This window comes from Cannabis sativa, chromosome X, assembly GCF_029168945.1.
Source record: "Cannabis sativa cultivar Pink pepper isolate KNU-18-1 chromosome X, ASM2916894v1, whole genome shotgun sequence".
Taxonomy (NCBI): Eukaryota; Viridiplantae; Streptophyta; class Magnoliopsida; order Rosales; family Cannabaceae; genus Cannabis; species Cannabis sativa.
The window spans coordinates 19,826,949-19,847,098 of NC_083610.1; the positions used below are offsets into that span (position 1 = coordinate 19,826,949).

Sequence of the window (20,150 nt, forward strand, 5' to 3'; positions counted from 1 at the left end):
GTGGTTTTTTTTTTTTTTTTCATTTAAAAGAACAGAAAGATGGTATAATAATAATAAATAATAAAGCTAATTAAGATTTTTTTCTCCGAATTTTGACATGTACTAAGTTATATCCCTTGAATTTTTTTGATCGTTAAAAATTTCCATTGAATTATTAAGATTGTTAGATTTAAGGGCTTTTGTCTAATTTTAATAAAATTCTTAAATCTAACAATTTTAATAATTTAAAAAAGAATTTTTAACGACTAAAAAATTTCAAAAGTATAATTTAATGCATGTCAAATTCATAACAAAAAAACACGAATTAGCCTAATAATAATAATAATAATAATAATAATTTGAGGGAGAAGTACGGCCCAACCCAAAAAGAATTGGATTATGATGTAATGTAATACGCTAATGGCGCAATCTTTAAAAATAGAGAAGAAAGGAAACGGGAAACCCCAAGCCAAGCCCTATATTAGTTGTGAGTAGCAACGGTGGCCCAGATTTGGAGGAGCAACTTAGCTAACTCACAAGAAGAACCGCTCTTTCCTCTCGCCGGTCAGAACCACTATCACGGACTCTCATTCATCCCTCCTACATACCCACACCACTGAGATCCATTCCTCTTTTTTCCCCCACCTTTCCGAAACTACTACGATTCACCAGCTTTAAGGTAAGACTTTCTTTGGTTCCTAGGAAAGTGTAACAATGAACGAATTTTGAGTCTTTACTCTTATTTATTTATTTATTTTTTGTTTTGTGTTCTTGATAATTTTCTAACTGTTCTATCTTTAGCTCAGCTTCCAGGTTCCGCATTTAATTTTCGTGAAAATGAGAGTTGGAACTTGAACAAGGTTTTTGGTGCTCCAAGTCTTGTGTTTCTTTTGTGTTATTTCCTCAAATGTGAAACATTTTTGTTTCTACCCTTTTTTGACATGTTCCTGAGCTAGAATTTGGCTCTTTCTTACTGTGAATCTGCGACGTAGTAAAAAGCTTCAAGAATGTGATATTGTTGTTGAGTGCATGTTTCGAGTTTTGCTTTTTGAAAACCTTTTTTCGATTGGGTAGTGGTTTATGTTCTATCTTGAAGTAATTATCTGAATGTATGTGTGTTTGTTTACTTAAACAAAACTTTTGCATAGCGATGGTTTTGGTATTTATGATTTTTTTTTCTTAGAATCCCGTGTTATGGAAATTTATTTTCCTTGCCATGATCTCATTTGGGTTATTATACGTACAGTTTGGAGTGTGCATTATTGTATGTATTGTATATCTGTTTGTATTGAATTACTGAGATGGAGCTTTCTAGTAAGCCTGTCTCTTAGTTTATGTTTGAGTTAATTTGCTTTATGTTTGATTAAATTCTCATTGTTTACTTCATTTCCACTGTAATCCTTACGTAGTTAACAATTGGTAATTATTGTTATCCATTCATTGTTAATTACAGAGGTACTTCTTTTTGTTTAATTCATAAAAGTAGTGTTTCTGTATATTTGAATTAGTGTTTATTCTATTTGCTCTTGTTCCTCTTCTGCATATCTATTATGTTTCGGTTATATCTGACTTTAGTTAATTTTTGGTTTGCTGTTTAGTCGTTTACACATGCTTTGTTCTTAAGTCGGGTGTGTAATTTTTTGTTTTTTGTTATGCAGGTTTATGGATGCACATAACATCACAGCTTCTTAAGTAGGTATAATGGCTTTTTGATCTTCGGAGTGTCATTTTTGGGAGACGTATTGGTCAGTTATTCATTCATGCTCTTGAAGATTTCTTGTGGTCAAAATACATTTATATATTAATATAAGGATTGAGTTGATTTATGTGAGCTTTTAATCACACAAATTTCGTAATAACAGTAATGCCCTTTGTTGAGATTAGTCTGTTTTGATATATTTTAAACATTATTGTAGTACTACGACCATCTATACTGGTTACCGTTTAGCCTTTTCATTATTTCAATGTCTGATACTTTTACTGCAAATATAGAAGAACCTACAGCACAAATGAGTTGTGAAACCACAGAAGGTGTGCATTCTAAAGAAATTATTCTAGAACAGGTGAATGATATTGAACCTTTAGAGCAATTAGATCACATTGAACCTAATATTATAGAAAATGCTCATCAAGAACTTGGCACACCGCTGCCCAGCATTCTTAGTGAACAATTGCAACCACTTTCCGAAAATGTGTCCAATGATTCTATTCCTCACCTATTGGAACATCAGCATAAACATATGGGATCGAACCTCTCACAAAATGAAACAGGAGAAAATAACAGCAATGTGCCAAACATAATTTCTGAAAACAGGACCTTGATTTGTGATTCTGAAGGTGTCATCAGAAATTGTCAGACAGATAAAATTTCATGCCCTCAACAAAGTATGTCGGGGCAGAACAAGGAATGTGTACTTGGAGATCTAAGTGCAAGTACTATTAGTAGGAGCCCTATTAGTAAACAACCAGAACAACCTTCTGACGATGTGGTCGAAAGCTCTCATCTTGAGCAGTTTGAAACCTCCTCTAAAAGTCTAAGGAACTCCAGCAAATTAGGGCGGAAAGTTAAAAGAACTTCAAAATCAAGACCGAAAAAATATATGTTAAGATCTTTGGCTAGTAGTGACCGACTTCTACGTTCAAGGACTCAAGAGAAACCTAAATGTCTTGAACCAAGTAATGATCCGGTTAATGCTAATGTTGGTAATGGGGTGGAGAAGAAAAGGAAGGAGAAAAAAAAGAAAGGAGTGAAGAGAGTTATAGCTGATGAATTTTCGGGAATCAAGAAACGTCTCAGATATTTTCTCAATCGAATACAGTACGAGCAAAGTCTGATCGATGCTTATTCTAGTGAAGGATGGAAAGGAAACAGGTGCTTTATTTTTTCCTGTCTAGTTGCTTTAATGAAGTTGGGAATTTGTTGTGCATTTGGTATTTTGTATCTTGCACAGTTTGATATTTGATTTGTGCTGTATTCTTATAAAAGATTATATTTGTCTTTATTTTCTTGCATGCCATATGATAATTATTACAAAGGAAGGTAAAACATGTTTGACTTATTGATACCGAATAAATATAGACCCCAAAGATAATTAGATATTATGTTTAATTTTTATTTCAATAAGGTTACAGTTTGGTAGGTTATCTTATTTAGAGCAATCAAAGTTTTAGTATATTTAAACAATTCCATTAATTAGTTTTCTAGTTGATTTAGAACTTGTTATTTGCCTATCTATTAATAGGCCTACTTATTTTTCAGACTTGATATGATATTATAAAGTATTAAATTTTCCTCACTAAGATTGTTCTTGTTTTCTTCTCTTGATTTTATAGTTTCTGACACATTATTTCCTGATCTTATTTTTTCTTGGTTGTACATCACTTCTTGTTTTACAAGTTGTTAAAGATGAAATTTATTTTTAAATTCTTCAGAAGCTGGTGAAAGGTGGGGTCTCACCATTTTCGCTGTCTATCTCTTGCCTGTCTTGCATTAATGTCTTTTTTAAAGGAGTTCTAAGAATGTTTATGTAATGTCTCCTTAATGTATATAAATAGAATGTTATATGTATTTTATGATTCTTAGTTTCTTCACTTATTCTTCTCTTTGGTTTTATTGTATTTAGTTTCCTCCTTTTCACTAGAATGTTTATTTGATTTTGTTTAAGTCCTGTGATTTGTTTGTGACTTTGCAGCCTAGAAAAACTAAAACCAGAGAAAGAGCTTCAGCGAGCTACATCTGAAATATCTCGTCGTAAATTGAAAATAAGAGATCTATTTCAACAGCTCGATGAACTATGCGCTGAAGGAGGGTTTCCAGAAGCTTTATTTGATTCTGAAGGGCAGATTGACAGTGAGGATGTAGGAGATCTCTTGCTATACGCCATTAAAATTCTAACTCCTCTTTACTGAGTCATTTTTCTTTCTTTTCCTTTTATTTGGCTAGAGTTGAGAAGACATACTTCTTTGTTCTGTTTCTAATGAAGAATATTTAAAGTCTTTTGCAATATGTTGGGCAGATTTTCTGTGCAAAATGTGGGTCCAAAGACTTGTCCGCTGGTAATGATATAATACTATGTGATGGTGCTTGTGATCGCGGGTTTCACCAATTCTGTTTGGAACCTCCATTGTTGAATGAAGACAGTAATATCCAGACCATATCTTTGAGCTATCTATTAATTAAAAATTTTTGTTCTTTGTTTGATTTCTGCTGTCTTTTGCAGTTCCCCCTGATGACGAGGGTTGGCTATGCCCTGGATGTGACTGCAAAGTTGATTGTGTCGATTTGCTCAATGACTCTCTTGAAACTAATCTTTCAGTTGATGACAGCTGGGAGGTCGATCCGAAAAGCTCCATTCTCCAGTCTTTTCATTCTATTAATTTAGTGCTTTTTCAAATTTTAAATGTTCTCTTGACATTTTTCTACTTCATTCTGCAGAAAGTTTTTCCAGAGGCTGCTGCAGCAGCTAGAGGAGGAAACAATCTGGACCACAATCCTGAATTGCCTTCTGATGATTCTGAGGATGATGATTATGACCCTGATGGTCTGGATATCGACGAGAAGATTGACAGAGACGAATCGAGTTCTGATGAATCAAGTTCTGATGAATCAAGTTCTGATGAATCTGAGTATGCATCTGCTTGTGATGAACTTGAGGCTCCACCCAATAATGAGCTGTCTTTGAAGCTCTCTTCCGATGATGATTCAGAGGACAATGACTATGACCCCAATGCTGTGGATACTGATGAAAATGTTAAGCAGGAAAGCTCAAGTTCTCATACTACTTCTGACTCTGAGGATCTTACTCCCACAGATGATGATAATAAGGCTAAAAGGATTTCAGGAAAGTCTGGTAAGCAAAGTTGTAGTTCTGGTGGAAAAAAGTCATCTTTAAAGGGTGAGCTGTTAGATATTTTAAAGTCAGGTCCTGGCGAAGATGGTTCCCTGCCTATTTCAGAGAAAAGACATGTAGAGAGGTTGGACTACAAAAAGCTTCATGATGTGAGTATTGTTTCACTCTGCATGCTGACTCCTTATATTGCATTAACATGACTCTGATGTATGTAGATATTTTCTGTTATTTAGATGTCTTACATATGATATTTGCTTAATTGCTATAATAAATGTTATTTTAGGTTTGGCTTGCTATCCTTAAATCTGAGCACTCTTTCCTTGTACATGCATGTGCTTTCTGACGAAACTTCTACTTATTAAGTAGAACTGGAGTGAAATGAGAATTCATTACCTGCATAGTTAATGGTAGGCTATCAAATGAAATGTTATGATTAAGGGATCAGTTGCTGAGTATTTCTTTATTTTCAAAAATAAAATTGGAAGGAGTAGATTACTGATTTCATGGATTTCTCATTCTAAATGTGCCCAGTTTTATTGACCATGTCTAGTGGAATTGAAATGAATTAAACTGTTACATACATGGTAGTGGTATTCTAGTTAATGAATTGATGGATAATTTAGACTTTGGAGGATTGTGACTATCATATATTGTCATTTTGTTTCTTCATTAAATTGGAAGAAGTACGGTCACCAACATGTGGAACTAACCATACGAAGAGTCTGTTGCAGTAATGATCATTGCTAAATTTATGGGTGACCAAAACAGATACACTTCTCTCGGTCTTCTGCCTGAAACTAGAATAGAAAATTATCTTGTTAATGGAATTACATAATGAACCTATGAGGAGTAGGGTTAAGTGGTCAAGTTCATAGTTTGCTCCTATGTGTGATTTCTCTTGGGGAGTTTCTTGCTCAGCAAGAGGAGCGGTATAAATGCATGAATAGTGTTAATGATACCACCTCATCCCACGTTTTGTCATATGTCAACAGTAAATTGGTACATGCTATTCAATCTATTTATGGTGAATTTTAAGTCTCCGTATTAAAACATAAAATCAACATTTCACTATAGATAGCACTACATAAAATTAAAAATGCGAGATCTTTAGAAGTAGAAAGTATAATGTGAATCTTGGTATATGACTGCGTGTTGAGCATTTTTGTGTTACAATTGTCATTTTGCTCGTCAGTCTTTCATGTTTTAGTAATTATTTCATTTTGTTAGTGTTTTTTAAATCTTCTATTGACTTTACTTGCATTTATTTGTAAAGGAGGCCTATGGAAATGTTCCTTCCGAGTCAAGTGATGATGAAGATTGGAGTGATAGTGCTGCAACAAGGAAAAGGAAGAAGAAAACTACTGAGCAAGGTGCTCCAATGTTATCAAGTGATGATAAAGAGTGGAATGATAGCTCAACGAGAAAAAGGAAGAAGAAAGCAACTGAACAAGTTGCTCCACAGTTGCCAAATGGAAATGCTTCAGTTGAGAAGAGTGAAGCAACTGGGGGAAAAAGGAAGAAGAAAGCAACTGGACAAGTTGCTCCACAGTTGCCGAATGGAAATGCTTCAGTTGAGAAGAGTGAAGCAACTGGGGGAAAAGGGAAGAAGAAAGCAACTGGACAAGTTGCTCCACAGTTGCCAAATGGAATTGCTTCAATTGAGAAGAGTGAGGCAACTGGGGATGCCATAAATCATAACCTTGAAAATCGTGAGCATATAAGTAGGAGAAGATCACGCGGAAAATCTATGGTTAAAGATACAAATGATTCTCCTAGTAAATTGAAAAAAACTATGGCTAAAGATACAAATGATTCTCCTAGTAAATCGAAAAAACCTATGGCTAAAGATACATATGATTCTCCTAGTAAATCGCCTATAGGCTCTCCAAAATCTGTTTCTACTGGTAGTAGATTAAAATCAGCATCATACAAGAGACTTGGAGATGCCGCCACGCAGGTAAAATATTAATAGTTATTATCTTTTGCTTCTATAACTCTGGTAAATGTATAAATTATGTTAATGGAAATATTTTTACGTGAGTATCAAGTGTCCGCAGAATCTTTTATTTGAGCTTTTATTGCTTCTTCATTTCAGCAAATGGTTAAATGCTCATTATCTCAGTTCTTTTTTCATTTCTGTGACAATGGACCATTTCTCAAACTCAATAGTATATTTATTCTGCCAATGCAAGCCTGATAATGTTATTGGCTTTCTAATACTGCGATAGAACATAGCCTTTTCAAGGCCTCACTCCTTACTGGTATGAAATGGCTATCTTTCAGTTATGTAGTTATCAAGAACAAGAGTAAGGAAGCAACTTCTATGGAGAGAATGAGCTTAGTTTCTCTCTTATTTACATTTGTAATGCTATTCAGAACCCTTTGTCATTAATATACCTGAATTGTGGGTGAGTTTATGCAGTCCATCCACACTGTCCGCATGGCTTAAATTGCCAGTTGCTTCACTGGAAGCCACTATTGACAGCTTTTTCTTGCACGAATTCCTCCTTTATTGGATTCTATTGCATCCCTTTTCTTTAATTCATAAAGGGAAATGTATCATTATTGTTGATTCATTTGTTCTTGCAGGGCCTGTATACATCCTTCAAGGAAAATCAGTATCCAGACCGAGCTAAGAAACAAAGTTTGGCTGAAGAACTAGGACTCACCCCTCGACAGGTCATACTTTGATTACAGGAATAACGATTACATGCTCTTCTAATTCAATAAGAAACAGAATATGAATTTGTAGTTTCTTTCATAAAATTTCTCGTGTTAACATTTTCAGGTTAGCAAATGGTTTGAAAACATGCGATGGAGTGTACGACATCCATTAGGTAGAGAAGCAGACAAAAGTGGGAGTGCTTCAAAGAGAAGCATTTCATCACCTCAACCAGACAAGCAGCTACTTGAATCCAAACAAAACATTGGAGCTTCAAATGGGGAACTACCCGTGATAGTTGTTGCATTGCCAGAAACCTGCACCAAGAATGAAGGTGATGACAAAGCCAAATTGCTCACCAACGAAAGCAGCTCTCAAACTTCTGCAGCCCGGACGTCTGGAAGAAAAAGGAGTAGGCCAAAAATCGAGAAACCAACCACGCCTGTTGTAGTAGACACTAACAAAACAAGTGGTAGTAGAACAAGGAGCCGCCGCAAATCTGCTCCTTGACAAATATAAATGCTCTTCGGGGATATACATTGCAGGAAATAGGGTCAAAAAAATCGATTCATGCCCCATGGTTCTTGGTTGTAATTTTTAAGGGTTCCCCAGTTGTTCTCAGCTGCTCCCTCAAAATAAAAGTGAGTATAGATGCTGCTGGGTCTGGAGTGTGCTTAGATTTTGTGTAAATGTAGGCTATGTAGCAAGCTCTTTACCAAGTTTCATGTTTAAGCATTTAGTCGTTATGCTCTTAATTATTGCAAATGGCGGCCGCATTGGACTTTTGAGCATTGAGTAAGACAACTATTCAATCAAGAGAGATTGTACTAAATCTGTTTGGTAATCATTAGTTATTACTATTTTTATGTGCTTTATTACATTTTCAAAAAAAAAGAAAAATATTAGAGTATGTTTTTTTTTTTATGTACTATGATATATGTATACTATTGGATATGTTTTTAGTTATTTATGTTTTAATAATTTGTCTTACACATTAGATCAACAGCAATTGCTTTACTTTTGTAATTATTTATTTATTCATTTAAATTTTTAGGTCTTATTCTTTCAAATGCTAAAAAATAAATTAGATATATAAATAAATAAATTGTGGTAATAATCATAGCCTAATAGTACTACATTTTGACCTCGATTCCTTAAATACAATAAAGAATGACGTGAGGACTTGAGTTTTTGCAACCTGTGCCTAGAAGGAGCATATTTTCATAATGGATGCCCAGATTGCCATTTTCCCAAACATGGGCGCCCAGGTAAATGTATGACGACTTGGGATGCTTCTGAACTATTTTTTTTAAAGATTTTTCTCGAGCATTTTCTTTTTCATCAAATATGAAGATACAAATGCTCTCAGACGGTAAACAAATTCATCTTGGGGCGCACATGTTGCCTTTTTGCCTAGTGCGTGTGGTTTCATTACTCAAATGACAAATCAGTCTCGGTCATAATTCTTGTTTTACTCCCAAAAAATAGTGTGTAGGGCTTGTGATCAAAGGAATTTATCACCAAATGTAATAGTTTGGTCTGAGGCACTAGATGCCGATAACTGCAGGGGCTCAAGTTACCTTTCAACTTAGAGCACATGGTTTCTTTCATCAAAAGACAATTTTGCTCTGCACATTAGCCTTATTTTGTCTCAAAAATAAAGTGTAGGTGTTGTGACAAATAAACATCTCATTTTAGTATGTTACATGCATTCAAGTTGATATACTTGCACTTAGGTGACACCTAATCGTCACCTAGTGCGCACACGAGCTCAATCACCATGAGACAGTAAAGTCCTTTGTCGGAATCAAGAAATTAGCTTAATAATGCACTAATATCGCTTTGACTCTCAAAATATGCTAAGATCACACTAAGCGGAGTTGTAAGTGTCCATGTTGACATTAAAAGGCAATATGGCCACTCATTGTTGAACACCATGTCGTGTTTCAATCATATATCACTAATTATAATTCAAAATGACGTGCTTTCAAGTGCATTGGAAATATCTTTCTATGCATGTCTAATAATCATGTAAATATTTTGATGATATTATATTAAAAATTGGCTCCCAAGTCGAAGTGCACTTTTTAGTATCAGAGCATCAAAAAACGATTTAATTGTCCAGATCTAATCTCTCAAAATCAACGATTACCATCCAAAGTCAAGACAAGAAATCTCAACCTTTCAGTAATTGTGTGACATCACTTAATGGTCTCAGAAGGAATATTCTCAACATATTTTGATACTTGTAATATTTTATTATTATTTTAAGAGGCTTCTATTTCTATAAATAATATGCTAATCTGGTTCATTTTCACATTTTACATTCTTACTCACACTTTGCTATTTTAGAGCTTTTCTCTTTAGATTCAGTGCTTTTTCTCTTTAGAAGCTCTGATTTTATTCTAAGTCTTTTTAAGTTTTCTCTTGTAAAGTTACTAGTTTTTTTGCAATTAAGAAAAGCTCAAGAAAACATAGTTCCATTATCGATTTACACGAGAAGTGAATTACTATAAAATTTGGTGTCTGCTATCTTGATTTAGCTCTCTTATTTTTTTTACGCTTATCGGATGATACAAAATTGATCATTTTTTAACGTCTCATTCAGTTACTCAAAACGTTACATAATTTTTATATAGAGATAATGACGATATAAATGAATAAAATATGATATTTTCTCTCTTAATTATGATCTTTGTAGAGCTTTGTCTTAATTTATTTATTTATTTATTTTTGTGACCATTCTCCCTGAACTATATATATCATTACAAATATTCATTTTTAGTGGCATTCTATTCATTTTTTAAAATGATTTGTTTATGTGACGATGAGTTACAAATATAGATATAATATAAATATAGATATAATACGAAGGTCTATTAACAACTTTAAGCTGTTAAAAGTTCAGTTTATTAACATTAAGTATACAAACATTAACTTTAAAAATGCATATGCATATTTTCATAATTCATCATTAGGTCGTTATTTATGTATTTATTTTTTGTCTAAATTCTTTTTTTTTTTGAACCGAAGAAAAATTTATTGAAAGGCAAAAAGCCAAAATAAATGACAATACACAATAGTCAAGGATTAGAGGCAAAGCGCTAAACCAGGCCACCAAACCCGAGAAGAGTCAAGGGATAAAGCCAAGCGTGCAAGAGAATGAGCTATAACATTTTGAGCCCTTTTACAATGAGTAAGAGAAATAAAAGAGAAAGAAGACCAAACATGTAAAATATCATGAACAATAATACTAAACTCAATCTGATATTTATCCTTGTTATTAATAGCTTGGACAAGACAAAGACAGTCTGAGAAAACAATAATGGAGTTGTACCCTAAACGACAACACAACAACAGCCCACTTAAGAGAGTTGCTGCCTCCGCCACATGAGTGTGAAAGGAGGCTACCACTGGATCACTTGAAGAACACAAAACCACCCTGTCACAGTCTATCATCACTGCCCCGAGACCCATACAACTATTGTCCTCATTGATACCCGCATCCACAAATAGATTAAAATTACCTAACTTAAAAGTCTTAGACGAGCCACTAGAGAGCCCAACCACAGTCTCTGTCGGCTTCACATGAGCATTCAGATCCAAATTAGATTTAGCATCTTGATAACGCCAAAGAAAACTCAAAGCCCATTAACTAACCAACTCATCAGATAACATCTTCTTGTCATGAACAAAAGTATTGCGACGATACCAAATTCTCCAACATAACACAAGAAATTATTCCATATCCTGCTTTGAAAGGACATCAACACAACCCACAAGAAGCTTTTTTTAAAGTGTCCAACCCTTTAACAACCCAATCTTTTTGAATATTTTTAAGTGAAGAACAAAATCAAAGAGCATGGATCTTGCTTTCATTATTTTTGAAACATAAAGGGCACATATCGAAAGTCTTCATACTATGCCTTGCGAGATTAACATAAGAAGGCTCATTGAGATTATATTGACGTCACATTAGTGCTACGTCAATAAATTATTTAAAAAAAAATGATCAAAATATAGTTAGAGAGGAATATTTGTAATGATTTTTACAGTACAAAATTGAGGAGCCAAAACCCTAAAGAGTCATGATTAGCAGGACAAATCCTACTTATTCTAAAATAAAATTAAATTAGATAGATTATTATTATTATTTTTAAAAATAAATTGGACAAATTATTTTGTTTGCCCATTTATATTGAGGTTGATCAAAATTCAAAACTCAAGAGTTCGGCTTGGGCCCAAATTCCAACAGTGAATAATAAGGCAAGGCAAAGGTACCTTTGAGGCGCGACCGAAGAATCGATCGAACGCGACTGTGGAAATGGAAGTGGAGGTTGACCATAACGAGCTCAAGGCGGCTGGAGCCGAGCTTCTAACTGAAGGACGTCATGGCATCCGTATCCATGGTTGGGAGGTCGAGTCTCGCAATTGCTCCATTCTCACCTCTTCCACCTTTGAACAGTAACCACTTCTTTTATTCACTTTTTCCTTTTTTTTGGGATTACCTTATGATTGGACTTGTTCGAATAGAAAACAAAATTGTGACCAAATTTGTACTTAGAGAGTAACACATAACTGATTGAATTGGTTTAGGGATGCGCTCTTGAAACTGCTTTATTGAATTTACTGAATAATGTTTAGTCTTTTGTGTATTATGCTAATAATATGGCTGTATAATATGTATGAATCTATGTAATGGCGGATTGATGGGGTTGCAGGTGGGGAGAAAAGCTTCAGACATCCCATTTGCCAGAAATGATATTTGGGGACAGTTGTTTGGTTCTTAAGCACAATCCTAGTGGCACTAAAATTCATTTTAATGCGTTTGATGCTCTACTGGGATGGAAACAGGAAGCTCTGCCGCCTGTGGAAGTTCCGGCCGCTGAAAAATGGAAATTCCGCAGGTAAGCAACAAATGTGTATGCATTACTTTAGTGAAACTGAAGAATGTTTATCATGATTAGTTTTACAGACTAAAATGTACCACGTTACTGTGTTGAATTTACTGAAAGTGATATTATTCTCTAGCATGATAAAAAATAGGCTTTCTTAAGTCGCTTTAATGTTTGTATTTTCATCTTCTTATATCAACATGAGTTTAAAAGTCCATCTTTGTGGTGAAGAGATTGCGCTGCTTGTTCATGTATTAAAACAAAGCCAATCCACGGTTTTAACATATTTTGTACTTGCTTAGGTGCTCAAAATTCTCCATTTGTTTTGTCCAAATTCTTCACTTGAATGGCCCAATTAATAATGTGCATTGTAGGAAATTTGTTTAAGAAATGACTTTGTCCACCCTAGGTCATAATGAAATTGCGTGTTTTGAATTTGTAAATCAAATTGGTTTTTTATTTCCCACTTATTAGAGGAGATATTTTATTAAGTTGCATGATATTCCCTTTCCGAAATGCAGCAAACCATCCCAACAGGTCATTTTGGATTATGATTACACTTTTACAACACCTTATCGTGGAAGTGAAACAATTGAGATTGATGCAACCGAGGTGTGTGGTTCCTCTTTCTCTCTAAATTTGTTGGGTAAAATTGCTGTTCTAGAGTGATATAACACAACATAATCAGTTCTTTGAGAATCTCAAAATTGTGGTGTGTGTGACCACCATTTTTATTTTTGGCTTGATCAGTTCACTTTCTCCCATATTATCAATTTGTATGGTTCTATACATAAACTAGCATTATAAATGAATCAGTTCGTAAATGAAAATTAAATGATAAAAAGTGTTCCATTTTCTCAGCAAGAAAGAGAGGATTCCTCTGAGGGAACCTACAATCTCCAGTGGGAGGAGAGCAAGGAGAAAATTGATATGGCTGCACTGGCACCCAAAGAGCCTATTCTCTTCTATGATGAGGTCAGCATCTATGGATAATAAAGTATTATTATATAGATGCGTGTTTTCCTCTATGCGTATATGTGTTTTTGTTTTCCTGCTGTGTATTTACAGCCCTTGAGCAAGTGTTTTTGGTAACTGCACAGGTAATATTGTATGAAGATGAACTTGCAGATAATGGGGTGTCGCTTCTAACTGTTAAAGTGGTATAATATCAATCTCTGATTCTTTTTGGCTGATCTTGTCTTTCTTGTTTCACTCATGAACAATCCTACTATTATTGATGACTGACTGAGTCATCCTTTGATTTTCCAGAGAGTCATGCCAAGTTCTTGGTTTCTTCTATTGCGCTATTGGGTGAGTTAGTTCCCTTTAACAACAATATTGTCTTTGACTTTTTTTAGGAAAATGCCATTAATATATACATGCACAAGCGGGTGTGTGCGTAAACACATCATAATTATTTAACTTGAGATCATTCGGCCGATAATAGCTAACAATGAACTATTTAGAAGAGTAGAAGTAAAAGGGTAGATAATAGTGGACATATTTTGAAACCAAAGCAATGTACGGAATTTCTCTCTTCAAATTTAATTTTTATCTATTTGCAGACTAGAAACACTTTCTGTCTGATTCCTAGCTCTGTTGGTTACATTTTTCTTACAGCTCAGAGTTGATGGAGTGCTTATGAGACTAAGAGACACTCGAATGCATTGTGTATTTGGTGACAAGTCAAATCCAACTATTCTTCGAGAAAGCTGTTGGAGAGAAGCTACATTTCAATCTTTATCTGCAGTAAGTTTTTATGTGCTTGCTGCATATGCTATAAATTGATCCTTTGATCTCTCATCAAGGATGAAAGTTCTTTTTCATCCTCCTGTTTCTGAAGTACTAATAATACATGTTTGGCGTAAATTTATGAAATATCACTCAAATATATAACGAAGCGATTGTTTCAAAACAGAAATTATTCTTACTTACAAATGCAATGTTTGCTTCCTGCTGCCCACCGTTTTGGACTTTTGAACATTCAATTATTTACTTATTTTTCGCTGGAGTAAACTTTCATTTGATTGATATATATATATGTATAATGTATCATATATATGTGTGTATCTATATAAACACATTATATAACAAAAAAATATATATATATATATATAAACACATTATATAACATCAAAATTTATTGTTCTTTGAATTTTCAATTGTTTCCTGTGTCATTAATTGGCTAATCCCATTGTGCAGAAAGGATACCCTTCTGATTCTGCTGCTTACAGTGACCCCAGCTCCATCAGCCAGAGACTACCCATAGTCATGCACAAGTCTGAAGTGCTTAAAGTCCCTGGTAACCTCTAGAGCTGTAAAAAATTATATGCACGGATGATTGTTGAATTTAGTCTTTCATTGTGGTTCTGGTTGATGTTAAACTTATTTATTTACGAAAAGAAAAATCGACATACATTTTCTTGTAACTTCAAGTTTCCATCTATAGTGTTTTTTTTCCCCAGAAATATTTCTCAATTAGTTCAGAGGTGATCTTCTTTCAGAAATAATTGTAGGAACTGAAAGCTAAAGCATGAGGCATGACACCCTCTTTTTGGTGAAAGAGTTAGAAGCATTAGATAAATGTGTGATATTGTTGTTTATAGTCTTATTTTTGCTTCAGCTTGAGCATTCTTGAACTCTGGCAGTGGCAGGATAGATAGGAAGGATAACTAAGTTCAGAAATCTTGCGTTTTAGGACCGTGTTGGTGATATGGTGGTATAACTCCTATGGCTACAGACCGTATATTTATGTTCTTAAAATTATAAGTGTGGGGGAGAAAGTTTCATGTACGCTGAAAGACAGGAAATAATTCCCGGAAAAAAAGAAGAAAGAATCAAGAATGCTTTGATTTTTTCTTCCTTTGGTGAAGGAATTTATTGTCATTGAAAAATTAAAGTGGTCCAAAAATGACTACATTTTTTCAATGGGAAGTACCACTGTACAACTACATGCAATTTCGTTCGTTTCCTATGCAGGAAAAAGAAAAAAAAAATAGTTTCTATGATTGGCCTTGTGACTTGAATCTATCTCAAGGTTTATAGAAAGTAATTTTTAAAAGGAGAAAGGTTTAGTCTCAAATCTTATGATGATGAAGAGTACAATTACTGACGATTGAATTATTAACAAAAGACAAAAACATAAATTAATTGGGTTCAATGGAATAACTCCAAAATCAGTGTCATAAGCATATAATATTGCACTGGATTTATTATTCCATGCACAGTGGGATCCAAACTAAACACCAACAGAAATTGAAAATAGGCTTTTGGACTTTTTCAGTTGGGTGTTTCTATAGTTTGTAGGTACTATTACAGGCACAAAGAGTAAGAACTAACTTCCATCTTGGTACTACTGCCTTCTCACAGTAGGCTAGGTTCTTCTTCTACCTAAATACGTTAGTTTTGTACTTGGTAAATGAACAAAAACATCACCTTGATCCTCTTATAGAAGAACAAACTTGCATAGAATAGTGGAAGTTTGATGTTCATACATATATGTAAATATATATATCTATATAATCAGAGTCGCAGGTTTAAATCGAGCTTGAGAGGCTCTATCTTGGGCTCTGCTGCTACCTGTTGATGATCCATCCGGAAGCTTCCGGGCCATATCAAATCCATGGCATCATCAAGCGGAAATGGAGAAGTCCAAACCATTCCAAGGCCAGGAGTAGCTTCTTCATCAAATCTGGCTGCAACTGAAGTTCCAAGCCTACTGTTGCAGCCCCGCTTGTGGACTAACGAATGGGGGTGAACGCCGAGTGACCTGATCATAGAAGTAGTAGAGGTGTTGAAGGGCATCAAGCTCATCATGGACATCATTGACCTGTGAGAGTACTGATACCTTCTGGCTGCACCTCTCTCTCTCTTGTGGGCGTTTTGGTGGCCCCCTAATGCCTGGGAGCTGTAAAACTTTCTCATGCAGAAGTTACAAGAAAATACCTTGCCAGAAGGAGCAGACTGTCTTGGTTGTTGTAGCTGATCTGAGTCTCCAGCTATAGTATTAATATTGCTGCTACTACTACTGCTACTGCTAGTACTATTAAGACTCAAATTCAGCCACTCCCCGGGATGATGATTGCCGTTGTTGTAGTCCTCGTCATCACCAGTTTCATCGAGATTAACAACATCTGTAAGTAATAATTCTTCAGTTTGCTGTCTATTATGATCATCAATTACTTCTTCTAGGGAAATCATTTTTCTTTCTGTTTAGTTTCCTAAAAAATCTCAATTTATTACATGGAGGGGTCAAGGTGGGAGCTGCATGGGATGGTTATGACTGATGAGTGATGACCATGAAGGGTTATAATAAGTTCAAAAGTGAATGAGAGAAGAAACTAATAGAGAGAGAGAGAAAGAGAGAGAGAGATAAAAAGTATGCATATTAGAATGTGGAAGAAGTGAGAAATATGACTTGTTTTTTTGTTCTTCAGTTCAACTCATCTCAACATACTGACCCCACTCAGTGGGGGTTGATTGCTTGGTGCACCTAGGGACAATACTTACGTCATCATACTATTGCACATAGTAAAGCTTGGGATTCTCCACTTTTATTCTATCATACTCCTTTTCCTATCTTTTCTCTTTCTTTTTTATGTTATACAAGTTGATGCCCAACCCAACTCAACCCAACTTTACATTGCTTCTCTAGTTCATTAGCCAAAGAAGTACAAGGCTGCTGAGGTGAACAAAGAACAATCGTGTTAAAATTCCTAGCAGTAGTCACAATCGTTGTCTTATCACTTACTTTAGGTGCATGACATGATTACTTTCCTATACACACACATATGCACCCGAAAACAAAGGAAAAATACTCTTTGATGATACAATCTTACTGAAAGCAAAGAAAAATACTAGTAATTATCCTTTTGATTCAATCATATACAGTTATAGTAGTGCAATATCATAATTACAATACAAGATACAACATGGTGAATCTAGTTAAGCTTACTTTCTGTTTTGTGTATCTTCTGTCTGATGTTACGTATAGTTTTATTTCATCTTTAATATATATGAACAGTAATAGGATTATAGGAATGAAAATCTGGGAAGTGTTTTTTCTCTTTTCTTTTCGTTTATGATAATACTTTGTTAAATTGAATAGAGATTATTTTTTATGTGGATTAGTACACTAATGTCAAAGGACACTAATATAGGTGTAAAATTGCACACAAGAATTTATTTTTGTGAAATTTATTGTGTAGTGGTAAGCACTACAGATGCTTCATAACAATACACAATGTTTCATATGTATGGCACTGTACAGGTGTGGTAATTAGCAATTAGTTTGTAATTCCTAATTAGCTTAATTAGACAATTTCAAGTAATTTAGTTTAATTAAGAGCTTTAAAAGGGTTGACATGAAAAAAAGGGTATCAACTAGTAATTGATTTTAGTAACTAGTTAGGGAACAAGAATTGATGCGTTGACAAGCCAATTCATTAACTATGTGGTGGCTTTATGCTATATATCTTCCCTCTCTTGGTTGGATAAAATTTTATTCCAATTACAAATAGTTATATAAGTTAACCTATTAAACAGGAGAATCTTTATATAAATATATATATATATATATATAGCTCTCTAACATTTTCCTTCAACAACAGAAAAACAAGATTTTATAAACTACACAACTGTAGTAAAAAGTGAGCACTCTGATGAAAAGTAGTTATGAATGCATCAAAAATGGTATCCACATATAGAGAAAAAAGATGTGATACATTTCCTAGAAGAACATGACTGAGTGAATGTCAAGTTTTTTTTTTTTTTTTTTTTTTTTTTTTTTTTTTGAGTATTGATTATTCCTCTATTATTAATAATTAAGAAAAGTCTACAATGCACTCTTTAAAAGCGGTCTATCGATGCATCCCTATCTGTTTCAACATTCGAGAGATTTTTTAAGTCTAATTTTTTTTATAGTTATTTACGTTGTAGTTATTATATCCTGTAAAATTTATAAAAATTTAACACACTGAAAATAAGTTTTATACTCTATAAAAAAATAATGGACTAAATTTTTTTTTTTTTCTGAATGCTTGAACAGATAGGAGGTGCATTGGTAGATTCTTTTAGAGAGTGTATTGTAGAAGCACCCCTAATATTATTGTCTTTTTTTTTTTTTAAATATTTTAGAGTGTAATTAATCCAACCGAATTGGTGAATAGTGATTCATTGAGTAGTGGTAGGTTAGTCTGATTATTCATTGAGTTTATATATGGCATTTTGATTTGATATTTTGTGGGTGCAAGGGCCCAGAGAATTGGCAATAATGTGATTAAGAAAAAGTAGCAAAACTAGATAGAGTAGTATCTTGCCATTTTTAATGTTTCCTTTTAAACAAGAGTATCTAGGAAGGTGTTCTCATGTGGGGGCTTCAATTTATTGTTAGTATTTTTATTTGAAAATTTATATATTTATAGGAAGCTTCTTTGATAAGGGCATGCTGTTTGGCTTTAACACTACTATGTTTGGCAGAGGAGAATTTTGGAAGGAGGGAGAGGAGAAAGAGGAGAGCAAAACTCTTTTGTTTGGTAAGATGAAAAATAGGAAGGAGAGGATACATGGAGGGATGAGCTTTTCCTCCTAATCTTTTGTTTTAGGCTATGTTTGGTAGGATGGATGGAGAATAGAGAGGATGTAGAGTTGATGAAGGATGTAGAATAGGAGGAAGGGAGAGTGAAATAATAATTATTTTAAGTTGTTTGGTAGAAATGATGGAGTGGTGGAAGGATGGAGAGTATTTATTTATGAAATTACTATATTATTCTTATACATATTTTTTAAATAAATATATTAAGAGGGTATAATTGTAATTTGTGACAATTGAAGAGGGAGAGCATGGATCCTTTCATTAGTGGAAGGATTCTAAATTGGAGATTTGGAAGGATTTGCTTTCCATCTTGCTATCTCTTCCCTCCTCCCATCTCTCTTGCCAAACAAGAAGAATTATTATCTTCTCTCATCTCTCTCTATCCACCTCTCCCTCTTACCAAATATTGTGTAAATGAATTTACAAAAATATCCTTTTAAAAGGATTTTTTTATTAATTTACAACAACTATTATATTACAAAAAATTGTGAAAAATAAAAGCTTAATTATAAAAACTTATACTATTTAAAAAATATACATATATAATATTTAGACCAATGTAATATTTGCTAAATTCTTCATAAATATATATAATTTATTATATCTTCTTAAAAATGGATTATGAGGTGATTAAAGTGGCTATTAAGGTCTGGCCTTTAATTTTTTTTTAATATTATTAATTTAATGCTCATGCTAGTTATTAATATCTAATCTTTGATGAAAAAAATTGAAATTATTATAATTTAAAAAAATATTAACAAAGTATTTATGGTTATATAAAATTGTTATATTAACTAAATATTTTGTTTATGATAATAATATTATTATTAATGTTCAAATTATTATAATTTATTTTTATAAATTTGTGTTTATTTTATAATGTATTATTATAAAATATACGATTTATTATAAATATAAGTTGTCTTTTTAAAAAAATAAACAAACATATTTTAAAATAAATAATAAACCATTCAATATAATAAACATAATATTTTTATAGTATAACTTTTTATAAATATATATTTATTTTAACAAAATATTTAATAAAAATAATAAACAATAATGTCTTAATAATTTATATAAGTGTATTTAAAATTTTAAAAAAAATATACAAACAATTTTACTAGTTATAGATATGTTTTATATCTATGATTAATTTACAGGGGAATCAT

At 33.4% G+C, this 20,150-nt stretch overlaps 3 protein-coding genes across 3 annotated transcripts; 2 read left to right on the forward strand and 1 right to left on the reverse strand.

Annotated features, from left to right (window-relative positions):
• The first annotated feature begins 356 nt into the window (after positions 1–356).
• LOC115703017 (pathogenesis-related homeodomain protein) lies at positions 357–8,420 on the forward strand. Its single transcript, XM_030630492.2, has 9 exons — positions 357–658; positions 1,638–2,851; positions 3,672–3,837; positions 3,996–4,119; positions 4,200–4,312; positions 4,415–4,978; positions 6,103–6,786; positions 7,419–7,508; positions 7,618–8,420. Exons 2-9 carry the CDS (start codon positions 1,944–1,946, stop codon positions 7,999–8,001), a joined length of 3,033 nt encoding a protein of 1,010 aa, XP_030486352.2. The 5' UTR covers positions 357–658; positions 1,638–1,943; the 3' UTR covers positions 8,002–8,420.
• Positions 8,421–11,547: 3,127 nt separating this feature from the next.
• On the forward strand, positions 11,548–14,854 carry LOC115703022 (TIP41-like protein). Its single transcript, XM_030630502.2, has 8 exons — positions 11,548–11,955; positions 12,213–12,398; positions 12,908–12,998; positions 13,248–13,361; positions 13,487–13,546; positions 13,656–13,697; positions 14,007–14,135; positions 14,589–14,854. The coding sequence occupies exons 1-8, from the start codon at positions 11,816–11,818 to the stop codon at positions 14,697–14,699; spliced, it is 873 nt and encodes a 290-aa protein (XP_030486362.2). The 5' UTR covers positions 11,548–11,815; the 3' UTR covers positions 14,700–14,854.
• Positions 14,855–15,479: 625 nt separating this feature from the next.
• On the reverse strand, positions 15,480–17,121 carry LOC115703031 (zinc finger protein 4). Its single transcript, XM_030630514.2, has one exon. It carries the CDS (start codon positions 16,584–16,586, stop codon positions 15,909–15,911), a length of 678 nt encoding a protein of 225 aa, XP_030486374.2. The 5' UTR covers positions 16,587–17,121; the 3' UTR covers positions 15,480–15,908.
• Positions 17,122–20,150: the final 3,029 nt, after the last annotated feature.